This window comes from Eurytemora carolleeae, unplaced genomic scaffold, assembly GCF_000591075.1.
Source record: "Eurytemora carolleeae unplaced genomic scaffold, Eaff_2.0 scaffold309, whole genome shotgun sequence".
NCBI classification, from domain to species: domain Eukaryota; kingdom Metazoa; phylum Arthropoda; class Copepoda; order Calanoida; family Temoridae; genus Eurytemora; species Eurytemora carolleeae.
In genome coordinates this window covers 112,259-133,985 of record NW_019396409.1, presented here as the reverse complement: position 1 = coordinate 133,985, position 21,727 = coordinate 112,259, and the positions used below count along the sequence as shown (strand labels likewise).

Genomic DNA, 21,727 nt, shown 5'->3' with positions numbered 1-21,727 from the left:
GTAGATAATTTGTCAATCTTAATTAGTAATAACAATACGTACACACTGAGCTATTCCTGTCTTTAGCTGGTTGAAGTAGACCAGGCTTATTCAGATTAAATTCTCTCTTCACGGACAGCTGAGGAGGTTCCATCATCTCCTCCTCTTCCTAAAATATTAGTTTATGCTTAAACGCCGCCATTATACAATGTCGTCTTCAACAGAGGCGCAACTAGGGGGGGCAAAATACTCTTTTGCGATTCGCACACATATTCAATGAATTGACTCATATCATTCATTTTACAGCTGTTGGAAGTGTAAATTTTGTAAAAACACAAGAACAAAAAATCAATTTGAATTGAACACAGCCAAATCTGCATGCAACAACTTAAAATTTCCTTTTTTTCGACTTCAAACCCTTAAAAAAGCACTTATGTTTTTGAAAAATTTTCGAAAAATGGGGGGGGGGAAACCCCTCCTCGACCCCCCCCCCAAACCCTAACAAAATAATATATTGCCCCCCCCCCCCTAGCAAAAGTCCTATTGCGCCTCTGGTCTTCAAACGTCCCCATTACACATTATCTTCAACACCGCTATTACAAATTCTTTTTTACGCCGCCATTGCATTCACGACGACGTCTTAATCGTCGTCATTACACAATTTCTTTATTACCGCCATTGACAAGGCCGGCTTTACACCGCCATTACAGAAGATCGTCGATAACCGCCAACCATAAATTAAAGCCGTTGCTAATCAGGACCAAGGAATATACCTAGTACGTCGATATCTTTGTTTACATAAAAATTGTACCGCAGAATCTGGGAGGAATGTAAACAAGCTCATTGCTACTCAGGTTGATTTTTGTTTTGCATAACACTTTAAATGTTAACAGAGATAAGACGGTTCAGATCATGTTTATATATTAAATCCCCACCCATTTTGTGAAATTGTTTTAAATAAAAAAATATTTCAGTAAACAGGAAAATTTGAGGATCAAAGTAATTTTTCACCCTATTACTATTTCCCAGAACTTTGTTGTACCGTTGAAACTTCTATTCCCGAATTTTCATAAAAATAAAATTGTATTTTTTTTTTTGGAAAATTTGGATAAAAATATATCATAATGTAAATCTGGATAAATTAACCCACAATAGCATAATATATTCATAAAAATACATGCGCGACAGAAAAATAAAATCAGATGAATAATTTTTCTAAAAAGTATCCCCCTTCAACCCTAAAAATCCCCTAATTCAAAATTTCAAATTTTATTTTGAAGGCATCTGACCAAAAACAAATATCTAATCCAGTGAAACAAAATGTTGAAAAGAAAACAAATTACAAATAATCAAGTTTAAAGCTAGAAAAATAAGAATATATCATTCATTCGCCAAAGAATGTAAGGGATGAATCGACATTTGACATGCCATTCTATAAATAAAAGGTGCTTGAAAATACGTCATCAGTTCTTTAAATATTTATTTTTAAATATTAAATATTTAATGCTCTAAATATTATATAAATTCTCCTCCCTATAGCTGCTCCCTGAAACCTGAGAAGTCCTTGTTTGCATTATCTACTACACGCACAGATAATTTATCCATTCATTAGAGTTCAAATAAATAAATAATGCAAATCTTAATTCTCGTATTTCACCAAAAATCAATCATCCATTGTAAAAAGTTAAAATAAAAAATGCAATAAGAGAACTAAATATTTTAAACAATGGTCTCTATATCAAGCAACAAAGCAGATTTAATTTCAACATTGATAATAAATTAAATATATTCAATTTTAAGAAAGAAAAGAAGTTAAATTAATAAGATTTAGCTATAAATCCAATAGAAATGGGACTATTTTCAAAGAATTCCTTTTTTAAAACTCAATCAATGGAATAAAAACTGTCTCTAAAAATCCACCTTCATTCCGTAGGAATCTAGACCAAGTCCTCTTCAAAAATAACCGGACTGAAATACTAATTGCAAGACCGATGGTTATTATGGATCCTTTATTTTATATCAAAAACATTGATCTGCAAATGTCTCAAAATAATGGCAATCTCGAAAAAATATTACCTCCGGGAGAACTGGAGATTTGGCACTGGTGGGTGAAGAGGCGGCGGACACGCCCCCAGCTGGAGAATCAGGGCGGGCTCGTTTAAGAGGAGGTCCTGGTGTCTGCTCTGTAGATGGTCTGACCGCCAGGGAGGAAGGAAGTCCAATAGTTTTCTTTGGCACTGTGTCGGAAGACCCCTACGATAAATATTATAGTTTAATAACATTAAATAATCTGTTTATCTTAACTTACAGTGGGGTCCATAAAACTGTAGAATAGGACCTATTAACTGAAATGGGGTCGTGCTCATTGCGCAATTGCCATGATTCATGTTTATTTATCAAACTTGAGTCTTACAGTCGTCTTCCTTCTCTACAGTTTTATGGGTTTCATGGTTAATCCCCTTAAACCTAAAGATTTAAACTTTGATATTCCAACATTGATCTAGCAGAATTTGTAGGTATTCTTCATCAGGTTGCAAAGCTATATAATTAGTTCAGTTCGGTTCTTATATCTAATTAATAAACAAATGTTTATGAATAAATGCTACTCTTGCAGAATTCTTAGTTTTAATTTAATTAAATGTCAAAAGGTCTGCTGATAAATTAGGTTGCAAAGATATAAGGATCAAGAATTTTAAGTACAAAGGTTTGTGTGATACAATTAAGAGTTAGGAAATATAAGAACCTTAAACGCATTTCTGTAAAAAACCAAATTTAAGAAATCAAAGATGAAAATTGCTTGATGCGTAACCATGAATGAATATGAATGTTTCAAAGCTTGCTTTTTAGATTTTTAAGGATTTTATGAAGTCCCGATAAATATTTGCGCCAAATCTGCATATTTTGCGTCCAATTTGAATTGTGCGTCCTACCTGGGATAGTCCCTTGATTCTAAGTTCCTCTGCTGCCGCCAGGAAGTTCTGTAAATCCTCCTGGTTCACATTCACCTCACCGTTGTACATAAAGTTCAGGATAGAAAGCATATCCGGATACCGGATCCTGAACAGAATGAAAATCAATAAATATATCCGGATACCGGATCCTAAACAGAATTAAAATCAATAAATATATCCGGATACCGGATCCTAAACAGAATGAAAATCAATAAATATATCTGGATACCGGATCCTAAACAGAATTAAAATCAATAAATATATCCGGATACCGGATCCTAAACAGAATTAAAATCAATAAATATATCTGGAAACCGGATCCTAAACAGAATTAAAATCAATAAATATATCCGGATACGGATCTTTAACACTGAAAAGATTCAAATTTGATCAATCCTGATTCCAGATAAGGAACAGTTTCAATCAATAAATACATGCTGACACCGGATCACGTACTAAAAACCGAAAAAATGCATTTATGTATATATGTATATATATATATATATATAAATATATATATATATATATAGAAAAATAAAGGAAATTGTAACAAATTTAAAACGAAAAATACCAAACTAAACAGAATTATATTTCTTAATATAAAAAGAATCCCGGATATAAAATTGTAAAAACGTCTATAGTGAAATAAAATAAATATGAACCTAATTTAACAAAAAAAATAAGAATAATTGTTTCCAGGTATACGAAGTGTATTTTAGGTGCTAATTATGTTTTTACTGTGGTTGTGATATGAAGAAAATAATCAGGGTTTGCATGTTAAAACTAATTATTTACTTTTTTTAGGCCGAAATTTAAAATAAATGAATCCAATGTTGCAACAGGCGTAATTATAAGCAAGAAGCTGAAAAAGTATAATTGCCTGAATACACCCAATTATCTCTTGAAGGGCCTGTGTTTCGTAAACGAGTTAAGTCATTTAAATATTTATAATTGGACTTGGAGATAGGTAGTTAGATAGAAGAAAGCATAGAAAGGGAGAAACTGGAATTCTCACCCTCTGAGGAAGATCATAGGTTGTGGATGAGAGTTCTTCTTGAGCATAACTCGGAAGAGTGGACTGCAGGCGGAGAGGACGAGCTTGTGGGCCTTCACCGTCTCCCCCTCGCATACCTACACGTAATAAAGTAAATCCAGAGCTGAAAACTTAAGAATTGGATACCTTTAATCCCGATCGCTTAATCTTAATATATAATGTGGTCACTTTTAATTTCCTTATTAATCCGCACCTTTACTTTCTTTTTCTCTCCCTGCCAGTGTCCGACCAATGAGAGTTAACCCATAAAATGGCGCGCAAAATTTCAAATTTCCTGGCTTCTTTGATTGGCTGTTCTGGTTGCTCCAAACCCCACTGGATTGGTTTTATCATATACACTTTTATATTTACAAACTAAGATTAAATCAATCTTGCAATTAACAAAACAAGAAGATCAAGCATTGATCTCGTTATCCACAATTCTATAGTTTTCAGCTCATAAGTTTTATGTTGTGAAACTCGGGATCAAGCTTTGATCTTCAATCACCACCCTAAGCAAATATACAGATTTATCTAATTTCCGTGATGGTCATGCCCTGGAGGGATAACTTAAATTGAAGGATCAAGAATTGATCCTTAGATTAAAAGTGCCCACATTGGATTATCAAGATGAAGTGTTCCAAGATTAACAATATTCACACACAAGTTAGGATTTCGGGATGCATTGCACGGAACCGGAAGGGGGTAAGTAGGAGACAAAATAAGGGTAAATGTCGAGATTTTCGATTAGAAACAATTGATAAGAAAGAGCAAAAAATGAAAAAAATAAAAGGAAAATATTGAGTAAGAAAAAGTAAGAAATAAAAATTTAACTAAAACGAATGAATGAATTCAATAAGTTTAAAAAGAGATTAAGTATGATATCCAATTTTAAATCAAATAAAAATAAAATTGAAGACAAATAATAAGGAGCGTACAAGATAATTTGTGTAAGGGAGGGGGGCACATTAAAAATGATTTTGTACCCCCCAAAAACCTTTTTTGAAAAATATGTATACCTTTTTAACTATGTAAACTATTCGAATATATACACACTTCCATATTACAAGTGTTAATAAATTATTTATGTAATTTTTTCAGACCTCTTAATACTGTGGTGTAAGCTTCAAGGGGTGAACAATAGAGATGGAAACGTTTTTTAAAAATATCTATATTTTCATAGGATCGAAACATATTGCATTATAAATAATATCAAATATATATTGATTAATGCTTTTTCAATGAAACTTGAAAGTGAGATTTTAAAGTAGTTTTTTCTATACGATGTAATCATACTTAAATGGAATACATGCGTAATTTCAAGTGACCCTCCATTTATAGAGTGGCATGTCCGATGTACCATTGAAACCCTTTTATAGAGAAACCACAAATGAAAATAATCAGTTTCCAAAACGGGAAACGCATGGATATTTAATGCAATACTTGATCAGACAAAGCTTTGAAGGGTATAATAGGTATTGAAATTATGTCTGCAGTCACTTTAAACCTCTCAATTGATTCTATATTAATTGAACTGCTTTGTAGCCCCCACCCACAATGGATATCCCTGAAGGGAGGGGGGCGGGGTACCCGGCCCCCTACCTCCAAATAATAAGCACAAAATCGAAAGAATAATAAGAATCAAAAGTACAAATAACGGAACGAATTTCAGAACCAATGATTTAATAAATCGACGATTTTCACAACTAAGAAACTAATGAATAAGCTATTTAGTTAAACCACTAATGAAATGACCATTGAACAAAAACTAATAAATGAAAGAACTTACGAATAAAGAAAGAGCGAACGAAAGAAAACTGTTCTAACGAAGAAAACCGAACATAGATATACAAGAAACTTAAATGAGCCAAACATTTCTAAAGATATCAAATATTCTGAAGTANCCCTCCTCGAATAAATTATATAAAAAATTATTCGTTTAAGTTTGCAGAAGTATTTTGTAAATCTGAGAAATAAGTAAAATTGACCAGTTTACCATGTTCAAAAATTCGCTACGAGAATTATTTTGCCAATTTTATGCAATTCCGAACCAAAGCAGAAATGCATTGATGTCTTCAGACTTAAAAATGTATCCCGTATTATGGGTAGATTTGAATCTTAAATTTTTATGCAGAAACATTTGCTTTTGTGAGCTTCATGCTATGGATACAGAATATGGATGCAGGCGGTAAATTATTAATTTTAAATCTTGATATTTTTATTACTGTTAACTTCACCAAATTTTTTGTTATTTTGCATTTGAATTGAATTTAGAGAAAGTCGTGTTTAACCTTAAAATCTTAAGTTTGCAAATCCGATTTTTAAATAAGACATTTTAGGATAAAATACACCAAATTTACGTATTTTGAGGTAAAAACTTTGTACAACTTTGTAAAGGTACCCTTAAAAGCGTTGTCTGATCAAGTATTAATATTAAATTATAATATCCATGTTCCAGTTTTCCAAAACTGATTATTTTCAGTTGTGGGTTTCTCGGCTAAAGGGATTCGTGCATTTCTTGCTCTGAGAAACAATGGAGAAATATTAGAGTAAAATTGACGTCAGAATGATTTTAAGTCAGTAGATTTTATTGAAAAAGTAAAGTAGGCCTTTAGCTGGATAAAGTTCTTCAATATTGTCATAAATATTGAAGAATAACTGTATTATTGTTTTCAAGAAAACTGATCAGAAAATAACTTATTTTATCAAATATTAGTAAAACTATTGGAAAATATTGGGAAAATATTTTAAGAAAACCTAGGGAAGGGAAAGTGGTTAAAACTTTTAAATTTTCTGAAATAATATTAAGATTATATCAAAATTTTGAGATGACTTATTAATTTTTTATATTTCTGATTGCATTAAGATACATCAAAATTAAAAAGCTTGCTAATGATGCAATTATTCGAATATACAGTCTGTAAAGCAATCATAAGTTTTGAACAATAAATATTGAAATGATTTATTTCTGGAATATTCTTTCTTATTCCGTGCGTCGTGCATCGACCTTTAACCCCAACCTGGCGTCATCCTGCTATTAGGTAAGTATGTACTGCAATTGTACAGTATATCCGTACCTTGTAACCAAAGAGAGGGGAATTTACTAGGAAAAAAGTGTAAAACGGCCATTTTGTTTTACTGTTCCCATACTGCAGATGTACTTCACATATTTATGCTATATAACCTTTTGGGCCCTGGAATATCATTTTATAGAAAATCTAAAATTAATATTAAAAGAAAACCAAATTATGAAATAGGCAGGTTTCATAATTGACCAATGATCATTTCACATAGACTCTATGCCGTTCACTTTACAAACGATGATTTTCCGTTAGAACTACAGGGTGAGTCAAAAAAGTGTGATATACGGCGCCTGGTGCAAAAGTGTACATTTTTTCGTGCAACTCTCCTGTATGAAAATATTTAAATATTTTTTCAATTTTTTTTTTGGTACTCTAATTGCCAAAAAAAATCCGCAAACTTTTTTCTCTCAAAATCAAAAGTTCAGAAAAGCAAATATGTGTATATTAACTATTTCTATCGAAATCTAAAATTTTATAAAGATTGAATCACAGAACCACAGAAAATTGGCAAAATTGTAATAAGAAAATTCGCAATTTTCAGTCCTGTTCTAATTTAAAGGAAAAGATGTTTTTCAATGGTTCTTCAAGTTTCAACTGAACAGCGTATATTTTTTAACTTTTGAATAAACTAAGAAAAAAGGAAGTAGAGAGTTCAAATAACTTTTCCTTAAAAATTAGACCAAGACTGAAAATTGCCAATTTTCTTATTGCAATTTTGCAAATTTTCCGGGATTCTGTGATTCAATCTTTATAAAATTTTAAATTTCGATAGAAATAGTTAATATACACATATTTGCTTTTCCAAACTTTTCATTTTGCACAGAAAAAGGTACACTTTTGTACCAGGCGCCGTAAATCACACTTTTTTTGACTCACCCTGTATAAATCAAATGATGTTTTTATTCACCTAATTCATTATAAAATTTATTTAACAGCTTTAAAAAATTCGAAATTGAAATGAATCGTCTAGGGAACATACTGTATTTACTCTACTGCATATAATTTGTGAACATTTACATGATTTGTACACTTTGAACTCCCTTTCAGGCTGAAAAAGACTGAAAAAATTCATACCGAGAGATTCTCTAAATTCCCCTCTAATATATATATATTCTATTCTCTATGCTTGTAACATGTTTCGTAACACTACAATACAGTATACTGCGACAATACAATGTCGTTTACTGTGACAGTACAATATAGTATACTGTGACAGTACAACATCGTGTACTGTCACAGTAAAATACAATATTACATGATAGCACAATATCTTAAACCGTGCCAGTACAATATCGTATACCGCGACAGTACAATACCGTGCAACAGGAAGTACAATGTCGTGTACCGTCATAATAAAATACCGTGTACCGTGACAGTACAATACAGTGTACCGTGACAGTACAATATACAGAAGTGGTGTGCAAACATAAAATGTTTCAGAGAAAACAGTTCTGTAATTCCCAATAAAACGTTTTCAATTGATTTAATTTTATATTTGACAGAAATAAGAGAGAAACTGCTTTCTCCCATCAATTCCTTTTACACAAAACTATTTGAACGAAAAAGGAAAAAATTAACTCATTCATCACTTTATTGTATTGAATGAAAAAATATTCTTTTTCTTCACAAAAAGGGTCATTAAAACTATAGTTTATGTTCGTTTTTAAGTTCGTATTTGGACTTTTAAAGGCTCTACGTAAATCTGAGAAATACTTTGCCAAAGTCTTACCCTGATACAAAATACATGATAAACAACGAACCGAAATCGAACCAAAAACCATCGATTAAAAACGTAATTTTTTGGTTCGTTTTCCCATAGAATATTGAAACGTTAAAAAAGCAAACTTAATAGCAGAATACAGTTTTATTAAAAGTTAAAAAAAGAACCAAAACGGCAAACAACCCTAGTAAAAATTATGGAACCAAGAAGCAAAAAAGATTTTTAAAAATCCAGTCCATGGATCTGAAGCATTGACGAGTACATTTAAGTGTAATAGTCAATAACACAATGAAGACGTGTAAATTGATAAAATATTTTCCATGTAACGAGTATTCTGAAACGGGACTGAGAGCGTTATTTCAAGCGACTGTCCGTGCAAAAATTGCAATGCCCGATTCACAATAGTACCTTTGAAACCTTAATCTGAACAAAAACGTGGAAGATAACGTCTTTTTTTGGTCTCAAAAAGTATTTAATTAACATATTTTTTTATAAGCAAGAAATGCCCATATCACTTTTGCAAAGAAACCACAAATGAAAATTAACAGTTTTCAAAAACAAAAACATGAGTTATTATACACAATTTTTAATGGTTCAGTTGTATATCGGGCATTGTCATCTTTGCATGGAGGGTTGCTTGAAGTTACGCAAACAGTTCCATAAAAGCTAGTAAATCTTATAAAATTGAGGGATTAAAGAGTGGCGTTAAACTTACTAGTGTCACATCAAGAAAGTCGTCTTCATCTCGTATCTCTGCGAAGGCTGAAGTGATGTTTGAGTGGAAATCATTCCAGCGCAGGCAAAATTGTTCAGTTCCCATTCTAGAGAATCATTATTAAATAAATAAATTCCAAAAAAAGATTATGACAGAAAACTGATATCGTTAAATATTAATTCGCCTGAAGTTTTAGATTTCATTTTTACAAACAAGAGGGCGGAACTTATGAATGGTTAAATCTTTCAAACGTCACTAATCCAATTCTTTGTAACCTAAGAGATTAAGCATATTCATTCTGGATATCTCTCCAGACTATTGAAAGAATGCGAAAATAAGAATCAGCTCTTTTCACGGATTTATCATTAACACAATTTTTGACTGGTTGATATCTATCTCAGACTATGAAGATATGCGCAAGTATATACAAAAGTTTCGACCCCTACACGGTGAACACTGCATTTATATTTATAAAAGATAAGTCAATATAAAAGTGCAGACTTGACTTAAATCATTTTTTTTCAATTTATAACCAATGTGTAAAACCGAAATTAGTATTTTACACCCCCCCCCTCTTCTTCTATCATTTGAATTCATTCAGATACTCCAAAAAATGAAAATATTTCAAATATTTTAAAATAAAAATGTAAAATATAAATAAATATAAAAATGGATGGAAAATTTAAACACTTTCGAGCCGTTTCAACATATATTTTAATATTTTCATGAAAATAGAAAGGATGAATACTCCCCCCCCGTGCATGTTTTTCAATGTGAAATTAGAATGATTTTTCTCTTTCATCCTTCGCTTCTAAAAATGAGATATATCTTATTTTATTTACTATGGGTTCAAGGAGGAGGGGAAGGCAAGCCGGACCCGAATAGCCTCATTTTCGCTCACAAGGGCAATAGTTGCCAAATTTTTGTGAAAACTGTGGTTTATTGCGATTTCCTCTTAAATGTAATATTTTGAACATGTCGGCTGATGTTTATCTTCTCTAATAATGTTATTGAAGGTAAGGAGAATTGCAATCTTTACCAAAAAATAACGCTGTTTTGCGTGCGATTCGGTTTGAAATTGCCTAAAATCAGATAGGTTGATAGGTAGATAGATAAGATACATATATATAGATAATCTTAAAACTAACTAAACTGTGTGATTTCAGGTAAAAATAGAATTTTTCCTCTTCCTTCATAAAACATGTTTAGAGAAGATCAATATCAGCCAACATTTTACAAAATATTATATTTTAGGAGAAAATCGCGAGACATTTTACCGGGGAGCGGCTTAGGAAGCGCTACGGGTGAGCGCATTGTCGTAACTCTATGTTTATGAGTAAATTGCGGGATGGAGGCAAAAACTTACGCGGATTTCTGTGTAGGCGGTGGTCCGCACATATAAACTCAAAACCACAATCACATCGCTACACGCCTCTGAAATAGAATAAGTAAAAACTAAAAAATAGATGCACATTAATTTAGAATTATCTATATTTAAAGTGGATTTCCATAGATATATGCTGAAAAATTTAAATATTCTACTATTCATGCAGAAATCATGTGCAATAATGGATTTTGAATTTGTACGTTCTAAAATATGTGTCAGATGTGCTAGACGTGTGGTCTATAGAGAAGTACAACATTGAAGTTGTATAATTTATAATGAAAATAAAAAATGTTAAATTCTCTCTCGAGTAGAGGAATAAATTTAACAGTTTCCCCCTCGTTCTACAGACGGGGGGGGGAGATTCAAGAGAAAGGGAATGAGAGGGGGAGGGGGTTCGGAAACTTACAACCTCCGCTTTGTGTTATTTTTTCCCCTCTCAACACTGTTAGATTTCTTGGTTAGCTCTAGGGATGTTTTAGAATGAGATGTAGAAACAGAAATCGACGCCATTGAAAAAATATAAAAAAAACCAGAATCCTCCGTTATCAATAAAACACAAACAGAAACCTCCGCCGAATCGACAAAATAGACAGAAACTGACAAATTCACAAAATAGAAACCTCCGCCGAATCGACAAAATAGACAGAAACCGACAATTTCATCAAATATAAACACGTTCCGCCAAATCAACAAACTTTTATTAATGAAACCTGAAAATGCGTTTTTAAGTAAAACGTAAAAATATGAGAAGTTTAAAATATTTCAGTACTTTTTCTGAAAACCAAATTTACCTTTATCTAGGGGGGGGGGGGGTGTACAGCCTTAAATAAACTTGCTTATATACCTGACAACCGCGTCACATAGAAAACAAATATCAACTGTTCAGAATTAATTATTCTTATTTTTGCTAAACATATTTAACTGTTTTACTAGCCAAGAATAAGCAAGGTTTAATTGCTATATTTTGTTATTCAGTTGTTAATTAATACCAGTTTTAAAATCATTAATTGTTAATCCAACTCTATCCTAAACTATTTCATTTTAAGTGTTTCATTAAAAATAACAAAAAATAATTTAATTAATCAGTTCCAGGGTTCAATAAAAGAAAGATCTTTTGAAATAATTTTATAAAGGCTTGACTTAGAGAATATTTAATCAACAATTATTTAATATTGTTTCATCAAAATAAGGATTTCACCGAAAAACTTCAATGCTTCGAATCTGGGTCCTGACTTTTAAACGTACTGGATCCGGATAGTTGAACAAATCTATGATAATATATCAACTTAGTTCTAATCACTTCAGATATGTTTGCTGGACAAATTATTACTAGAAATGAATTTTTTAACCCCTGTGTTTCTAACAGTCATGTTTCGAGCAATCAAAATTAGTTAGGAATCAGTTTTTCATGAAAAAAGTAACGAGGCATGTCAAAAAACCTAAAAAAAACCTTGAAACGATAAAAAAATTAGTTTTATAAACTATGTCTAAATCAAATAGAATTTAATAGATACTAAACCCTGATAATTCAAAATTTTTCTAAAGAAGAAAACTCAACTTACTACAGTTTTGTGTATAAAGAAGACACTACTACAGATTTTAGATGATTATTAACTAAAAATAACAACCTGAATGGAGAAAAACAAAAGAGGTTGACAAAAACTAATGAGATCTTATCTTAAATAAACAGCAGGTGATCCCAAAAAAATCACCCCCCCCTTCCGTGAAAAAAATATTCGTGAATATTATCGTAAAAAAAACTATCAAATAAAGGCTTCATTTCCTACCTTTTAGGTTTCACCTTGTTTTATATCCTTCATTATAGTCATTAATTTTACATTAACTGCAAAGATCTGTAAAAAAAACTGGATTTATTTTACTCTGTTATTACTGTTAAATACATAATACATGCTAACAAGTTACTTTTTTAAATCTTAAGAAAAGCTACTCTGCAAAACTTTGAAATAATGTTGTCGCTGTTATTCTAATCTGTAAAAAAAAAAGTACGAGGGGGCGTTGCAAAAAGCGTTCTTGAGGACAGAAACAATGATTTGTTTTATATTTATTTTACTATAAAAATTTTTAGCTAAGGAAAAAATCAGCAGATTCAGAGTATTAGCTACAGGCTCAAACAAACATATAATCTGCATAACCTCTTCCAAATGAAAAAAAAAAAATTTACTAAATACTAATTCTGGTTTTTTTTATGAAGATTGAAGTTAGATAAATTCTTTGCTGACTTGACATACAAAAATATTATAAATCATTATCATAATATACGATTTATTAAATATGAATAAAAAAATGTAAGTTTGCGACAAATCGAGTGCCGTCATGAGACAAATTTTTAAACTGAAACAGTTTGTGCATGAACATTAAACATATTGTAATGAAATCCTGCCTCCCCTATAAGCTCCTTCAAATTTCATTCAATGTTGGGGATAGAGATTTATGAATTCATAATACGAAAACATTAACAAATGATTTAATTCCGAAAACTTGAATATTTTTCACCAAAAATTATGTAAATGAATTCTAAGTATATTTATCTAAGCCCACGCCTTCCATATCCAAAGCTTGAGATTGCATAACACCAATATTAGCAAAGTCTAAATTTGCTTTAAATTTGATTTTATAAATCTTACTATTTGAACAAATTAGTCACTCTCCCATAGGAACACGTTTAACTATGTTTAAAGGGAGTGTTTGCGAATAATGAAAGAGGGGTATCAGTTCAGTCTAAAAGGGGGGTGCACTTTCACACTTTGTGACACCAAACTTTGTACATAGCTATTGTAATTAAAATTGTACATACCTGTATTGTAATTAAATTTAAAACTGATACGGATTTAGCCTATACCTCTTTTCTTATGTGCGAAATCCCCCCCTTAAGGGAGATCAAAAATTGTACTTGTGGTACGATTTATGAAATTGTTTAAAATCCTAAAATTTCTTGGCTTTGAAGCAATACATAATTACTCTTCTTGATATTTTTTAAAAAAGGTGTCACATTTTCACAACCTTAGAATGCCTTTCCCATTTAATCTAATCCAGGGGGGGGGGGGACGAAACTCCAAATAACTTATTGTACATAACGGAAACGACCTATAAATATATTTAAAATTAATGCGAGTAAATTGTTGCCCGCAGCACTGTCTACCCAGCGAAATCACAGGTTCAAGGGACTGCATGAATTATGTTTAAAGGGAATGTAAAGGAAAAATGAACGGGAGTATATCCGATGTTCCTGTCTCAAGAAATTGATATAAAACTGTGTCAAATTTATACGAAATTTCATATATATATAATTTTGTATATAGAAATAGTAGGTTTAAACAGATCTTATTCAGCAAATCCACAACAAATCTGAAAACAAAGATATCCCAGAGAAACCAAATTGTAACTTGTCTCTATCTGTATCAAGTGACCAGTGCACTCTCATTGGCGGGAGTTCTTGTAACGTTATACGGACTTATAAATAATATTATCAATTATATCTATCAAAAATAAAGATTATAAAATAATAATTGGAGAAAACCTAACTTACAATGAGATTTCTCTGGGATATCTTTGTTTTCAGATTTGTTGAGGATTTGCTGAATGTGATATGTTTAAACCTACTATTTCTATACAAAACTGTATATATTCTACAGTATGTTTTCTGTAATTTAAAAATCTTAGAATATTGAGTGGTTCAAAATTTCAAACTAGGTTTTGTACATCATTTCGTACGTTAAACCTTTTAAACCTTTCGGCTTTTTTTCAAGAATCACCAATTACTGCGTTTAAATTCGAACAGCTTTGATAGTAACTGTGAATAATAACATAAATGAGGGGGGGGGGGGTTAATTTATGATAACATAATCATATACCCTTCTAGCCGGGTAAATAATTTCAAATTGGATTTATTGAACCATGGCGTTGTTGCAAAATAAATAAAACTAAGCAAGATTAAAAAAGTAGAAGAATAAAATATTCGTCAGTTCAATNGAATAAATATCTTTCATAAAATTAAATATTTTACCAGACATATAAAAATGAACAAATCTAGAATTTCTGTTTATGGCACAGAGTATAATCAAGAAAGAATTATAAACGCAGACAAAGAAAATAATGGATAGAGAGATAGATAGATAGATAGTTAGATAGATGGATGGAAAATATTTAATTAAAAATTTACATATTTTTCTCAAGCAATAAATACACAGCAACAAAATGAAGATAATTTATCCGACACAAAAACCTCCAAATATTATAAAATATTCCCGGAGCGTTGATTTATCAAAATTTCAAATATAAAAAATTAAGGCATAATATATTTCACAAATATGGCGCTCATAAATATATGAATTTAATTTAACAATATAAAATATGCATAGACGGGTGGGGATGCACAGTTCAGTACAATGGAGGGGGGGGGGTATTATTTTTATAAATTCCATGAATTGTAGGCAGTCGGATTATAAGCCTTTATGGTTTATCCCTGAAACTAGGGTTAACATTCTTTTTTAAGTTTAATTACAATAAAAAACTAAAAAATATTGTAAAAAAAATTAAAAATAAAATTTTTTAAATAATGTTTTATATACCCCTGTTGAACCCCACCCCCTGAGTACAAAATATTCTTCAGCTATGCATTTATACAACTAATTCTAATTGAATAATTTGATGAAAGATTGTTAAATAGATTAACAATTGCAACATTTAACTGCAATAAGAGATAAAACTTGAACATAAAATTTAAATATGAAATCGCCGAAGTTTTGGAAATATTTCCATGTTCAAGGAATATCAGAAAGATTTTCTAAGGACCATATGTTTAATGAGTACCCAACCTATATACAACGGCAATATTGATACTAATGAAGACCTCTGAAAATCCATCCTCTCAGTTGTTCTAGAAATTAAGGAGATTTGATGTGAATCATGTATGGTACTCTTTAACCGAGAGGAAATGACGTCAACAATACCTTAAAGATGTTTAAAGTGTGTACAAAAATGCAGGATTTTAAATATGTATCTAGTATCTAAGAAAAGTACTAAATGTCAAGATTTGTATTTTGTATTTGTAAATTTAAAATTTTTAAGTTACAGAAGAGTTGAGGGGTACATGGGGGAGAAGGACTAAGATTAGAATGAAGGGTAAATGTATGGGGGGGGGGGTTAAAGACTAGTGATCAAGGGGGGGGGGATTTAACATTTGATTAATTAAGACAAATGCAGAAGAAAGCTTGAATTAGCATCGGGAACCTTTCAGTCCAAGGATTAGGTGCAGATGAATAAACTCAGCAGACATTTTTTATTTCAGGCAAATGTCGCCGAGTAAAAACAATTCAAATTAACAATTGAAGAAAATTCAAAACAAAAAGCCGATTGTAAGATAAGATAATTGGGGGTTAACAAATTCACAATACACTGTAACTGTCGGCATTCAAAGAATTTCTGATACTTAATTATCAATAAAAGAAATATCGAAAAAATTTATAAAATGAAGCAGAGCCGCACAACTTCAAAATAATTAAGGTTAAATACGAGTGTCAATCTAATTTTTAATAACTTTTAGATGACAGGCCCACCAATGATTACCAAAAGGAGACTTAAGCCTGACATGGATTTAGGACGTTTTAAAAAAATGTAATTTGCTTCCTTATCTGTGGTAAAGAAATCCAAGAGAACCCGAAATTATCAAATTTACAAATGCTTCCCTAATTCTGTTGATTTAAACCATATTCTAATTGCAAGATACAAAATATATCAATATAAATTCGCATGTCACAAGTCCTATGCAGCATATACGGGTTGCAAGGTTTCAATACGGCATGCGTTTAAAACACACATTTTTACTAAAGTTAAGTATAAAGAAAGCCGAATTTTATTGAATCAATTCCACGATGAATAAAACGCTTAATAAATTTACATTCTTTCAGTTTATAATTACAATATTATAATTAATTTTAATTCCAACTTCAAAGGCAGAATTTTAAATATTATTATAATTATTTTAGCTATAACATCAATACCGCAGAAGCAAATAACACTGCAATCTGATTCAGTTAAAAAAAATTTTAATTAAGAAATAAAACAAATTAAGTCGTATAGATAAAATCTTGGTTTTACCCTAGACCGGAAAAACTAAAGGAAGGGGGCGGGGGGAATGAAAGCAATAAAACTTAAGGGGAATGGAAAGGGTACAGTGTGAAACTGATGGTTATCAAATATTTTAATAAAATTAAGCGTGGGTTGCATACCTTTCATTTAAAAATATACAAATATAGGCACAAATTTTGGTTGTTCATATTTTTTTCTGTCGTGAATCAAGTTTAAGATACTGACTTTTTTACTTAACTTTAAATAAACTTCACACAAGTCCAGCCTTACCTTGACAACTCGGATCAAGGAAGCAGATAATTTTCAAAAAGTTTAAGTGGGTGTTAATGGAGAGTGGGTGTTAATAAGGGAGAGGGTGAAGGGATGGTGTGGGGGAGTACAGGTGTTTCATAGAAGGGTGTGTAAGGAGAGAGATTGAGGAGAGTGAGTGTGAGGAGAGATAGTGAGGAGAGTTTGTGAGGTGAGGGAGTGTGAGAGGTAAGGGTGTGGGAGGAGAGGGAGTTGTGAGTAGATGATGTGTGAGGAGTGTTGGAAGAATGTGTCAGAGGGTAAGTAGAAGCCAAGGGAAGAAGAGAGTGTGGAAAAGGAGAGGATGGTTTATAAAAGGGTGTTAAAGAGGGAAGGGGGAGTGATAAGGGTTTATGTCAGGGTGAGGGTGTGTGTAAGAAGAAAAGGAGGGTGAAAAAGGTGTGTGTGAGTGTGGAGAAAAAAGAGGGTGAGGGCATGGTGTGTGTGTGAGGGGAGAAGAGGAGAGGGTATGGTGTGTGTGTGAGGGGAGAAGAGGAGTGTTGAAATCAAATTTGTAGCTGTGTTTACAAGGTGGCTAAACATTCATTAAAATAAATTATAAATTTTAAAATCTTAAAATTTTCCAAATTTAATGGTTTAAGAGGGTAGTTAAACACTTCAAATAATAAACAATTCAGGAAAAGTTGCCCAAACAACAATTCTAGTCAAGGTAAACTAGAGCTAACTAAAAAAGATAATAAAGCAATTTAAAAACAAATATGTTCAGAAATAAAAAACCATGACCAAGTCTAGACGACCGAATTATTATCAAAAAATTAAACAATAAAAAATAAATTATGAGAGCCTACACGTCTATGATTCCAACATAAACTTTATGGCATTAATTATTATTATTGAAGCAATAGTATACATAAAATTAAGTACTTTTAAACTATAAACCCGAGGTTTTTTCTCCACAAAATGAACAACAAAACGTATAGAAATCTCATCAGCACTGAAAAAACTATTTAACATTATAAAGATTTTAATACAACAGCTCAAATTTTAAAAAGAAACCCCAAAAAGCTATATCTATCAGTAATGAGATGAGAAAAAAATATAAAAATTAGTTTAAGACCAAAACAAACAAAGATAAAATAGTACTTTTTGTATTTTCAAACTAGAATTTTTATGGGAAAACTGGTGAAAGAAAAACCACTAAAGTTAATTTCTTGGATCCTAAGTTTATTTTGACTTGAACCAATTTAACCCCCCTGGGTTGCCATTGACAGAGAAAAATTGAGTTTCCAAAATCCGACGGAAAGTCAGTTTACCAAAAACTAGGCAACCCCCCCCCCCTGTCTTCAGTTTTTGTCGCTAAAACATAAACGTAACTGTTGGTTTGTATTTGATGGCTAGAGGCGAGATTGGAATTGTTTTTATGATTATATGTTGAGTTAGGAACACAGAAATACAGAAACACGGACTTAAGAGACATAAAAAAATATTGGTTTCTATAGATGAGTAGGAGAGGAGGGGGAGGGGAGAGATGCTTCAGTAAAGAGCTGAGATGTGTAATTATTCGAGGCTTTTTAAACTGATTTGCATAAAACATGCTCAATCTTAAATTTTTCATCCACACAATGAAAATCACTTTTTATAAAAAAAAATTTAAAACTTAAAAATAAAATCTAAATTTTTATAGAAGGCAAGGGGGGCGGCGTGTTAACGCACCCCCCTGTATCCCCACAGATGCCTTTACACTGTTGTTGAATAATAAAATATATGATGGTGCGAGGAGTCGATATTAGGACGGTCCGCGCCATACTAAACTATCCTTCTTCTCCCACCCTACTCTCACAAGGGTTACCCAAAACTTATAATATCAAAAATAATTATTATTGGGGAACATTGAACAAGATGAATCATATTCTAAACATTGAATAAAATGATCAATACCGAATTAGAATAAGCATCATCCGACAGCGTTTTAAAGAGAAAGCCGGAGCACTCAAAACATTTCTCCGGGGTTTAAGGTCTTGCTCATGGATTAAAGTAGAGGTTATAGAGGGGGGCGTCGCCACCCCCCCCCCCTTGCTGCCCCATCTCATTCATTTTATCTTTATTTTCGCGGAACAATGTGGCTGAATAATATTTAATATTGAAGCACCCAAAACTAACAAAGAACTTTAGTATAACGTATAAAGCTAAAGCAGATGAAAAACTAGGCTTTGGAGACTAACCGGGTTAAATAGAGAGGGGGGGGGGCAGACAAAATTAAACAAAAACAATATAATGCTAAAAGTTAAGATTTTAAATGTGCAGAAATTTCATCTTTTTTAATAAAAAGGAATTACTAGGAAAATATATTGGAAAAAAGAATCAATCAAAAAAATAAGATCATTTTACAAATCCCAGATAAGTGTTTTAAAAACAATATGTTTTAGTATTTAATACTATCAGAATTCAACTTGAAAGTTCAATTAAATTATTTTGAACTTGCACAAACAAACATGTTTGTTATGCTTCAACAAATCAAAGACATTTTCTATAATTTAATTGTTTTGTATTTAACCAGAAGTCAAACTTTTATCTTGTTAGTCTCGGAATCAAGCATTGATCTCTATCTAATGCACATCTACGGACTAATTTATCCCCAGATATGCGATATTTAGCGATCGGGATTATAAATATCCAACACAAGAAGTTCCCATGGGCTCTGAAGACAGAACTTTGGCTCGAATATTTATCTCCATCTTATGCAGATCTACGAACTAATTTAATTTCTATTTGATATCCCATGGTGGTCATAACCTGCAGAGATAACTTAAAAGGGATCAGGCATTTAACCTCAAATTCTAAGATGCCCACATTGGATGTAAAAATCTGAAGCGGTCGGGATTTTGGACAAAAGTTCCCTGCAACTCTAAAGTCAGAACTCCGTGAAACTCCGTGTCAAAAATTGATCTCCATCTAAATCAGATCTCCCAGAACATCCTCAATTAATTAGAAGTGCCCACATTGGAAATCGAGATTTCCTTAAAACATAATTGTAGTAGATATTCTCATTTTTTTCACTGAAATGGGATCATTTTGGGTTCTCTATTAAAGGGACTCGTGGATTTATAAAGAAAAGACATGACATATTTAATTTATTATCAAGATAGGAACACACTGATATCTTAATCATTGTTATTCAGAAAAAGGTTTAAATGGATTCCGTGGGGAATCATACGTGTAATATTTTAAACGTAAAACTTGAAAGTATTGACGAATATTGTAGAACATATTTAGTATTTGCATATACATACAACCTTATAGGGATTGTTCCATTTTCATGCAAAACATGATTCTGTGTGGAATCCCCCTCATGCAAGGGCGTATACAGGGGTGGGAGGCAGTGCCCCCCCTAGAACTCAGAGATATCACACTTTTCAAACCTGAAACTGAAGAGTGAACAACATAAAACATTTGTTTGCCGTTTCTTTCTGCCAGTTTAGTTTGTAGGAGAGATAAAGTAGTAAGTACTTGCAAGATAATTGGACTGTATCTGTACCTTTAAAGTATCCAAGAAGCCAAATGTTTTGGATTCACAGTTCAAATTTTGCCCCCCTTGGAGCTCCTAAAAAAATTTGCGCAAAATTAACCCTCCCCCCCAGATTTATTTTCAGGGGGGAATATTGTTTAGTTTGTATGGGGGGGGGGGTATTGGACATTTGTCCCCCATTCTTCAAATTAGGCGAGTGGACGTCTCACAGATAACATTTCTTCCTGCACTTGTGTCCAATTGTAAGAGAAATTTTAAAACGAAAAACGAGAAATATTTAAAAGTATTTTTTTTTTATGAGCTTTTTAGCTTAAATAGATAGACGAGCCTACCTAAGCCTATTTCCATAGACTTATGGGCGAAATATGCATTGGTTAGTTACTCAAAATAACCAGGCATCATAATACTTCTATAGCATTTGAAATTGCGCAATATTTAACCCTGTAATTAGGTGAAAGAGAAGCCATGAGGCGTGTGAATAAATCATTAATAAATCATACTAATAAACAATCTCAAATTATATGAAATTAAATCCCTTGTATACTCCAGCCATGAACCTGCAACTGAAACTATTATTAATTACCGAACAGAAAAATAATAATTAACACTTGTTTTTCCAACTTTATAATGACTTAAACATGATTTCTCTGCAGAAATCTATTCAAATAATATTAAAATCAGAGTTCCCCAGAAGGGGGGGGGGGAAGGAAATATAAAAGGGTCAAAAAATATCGATACGGAGTGTTGCGTCTGAACGACAAAGGCGTCCATACAACATTAAAATATAACTACAGTGACGAACAGAAAACTCTAAAATAGTTAGACGACCTAAAGAATAAAGTTATAACTAAATAAATAAATCAAATGAGCATGAGGCACAGCAATTGTACAGTGTAAACGGGCCTGTTTCACTAAATTAGTCATATAACAAGGGTCTGGTAAAACTACTTGCTTTGTAACATCAGATACGCTTAAA

General features: G+C 31.9%; 1 protein-coding gene across 2 annotated transcripts in view; it reads right to left on the bottom strand.

Annotated features, from left to right (window-relative positions):
• Positions 1–21,727, bottom strand: part of LOC111702744 (longitudinals lacking protein, isoforms H/M/V) — a 39,490-nt gene that overhangs the window by 8,071 nt on the left and 9,692 nt on the right. Inside the window, exons 1-7 of one of the 2 annotated variants that reach the window (XM_023474526.1) lie at positions 12,656–12,694; positions 10,848–10,915; positions 9,482–9,587; positions 3,946–4,061; positions 2,910–3,036; positions 2,056–2,232; positions 43–148 (exon numbers count right to left, since the gene is read on the bottom strand). In XM_023474526.1, coding sequence (XP_023330294.1) covers positions 43–148; positions 2,056–2,232; positions 2,910–3,036; positions 3,946–4,061; positions 9,482–9,587; positions 10,848–10,879 — 664 coding nt within the window. In that variant the 5' untranslated portion in view covers positions 10,880–10,915; positions 12,656–12,694. Of the gene's footprint in view, positions 1–42; positions 149–2,055; positions 2,233–2,909; positions 3,037–3,945; positions 4,062–9,481; positions 9,588–10,847; positions 10,916–12,655; positions 12,695–21,727 lie in introns of those variants that run through there. The other variant, XM_023474525.1, reaches the window with a different exon arrangement.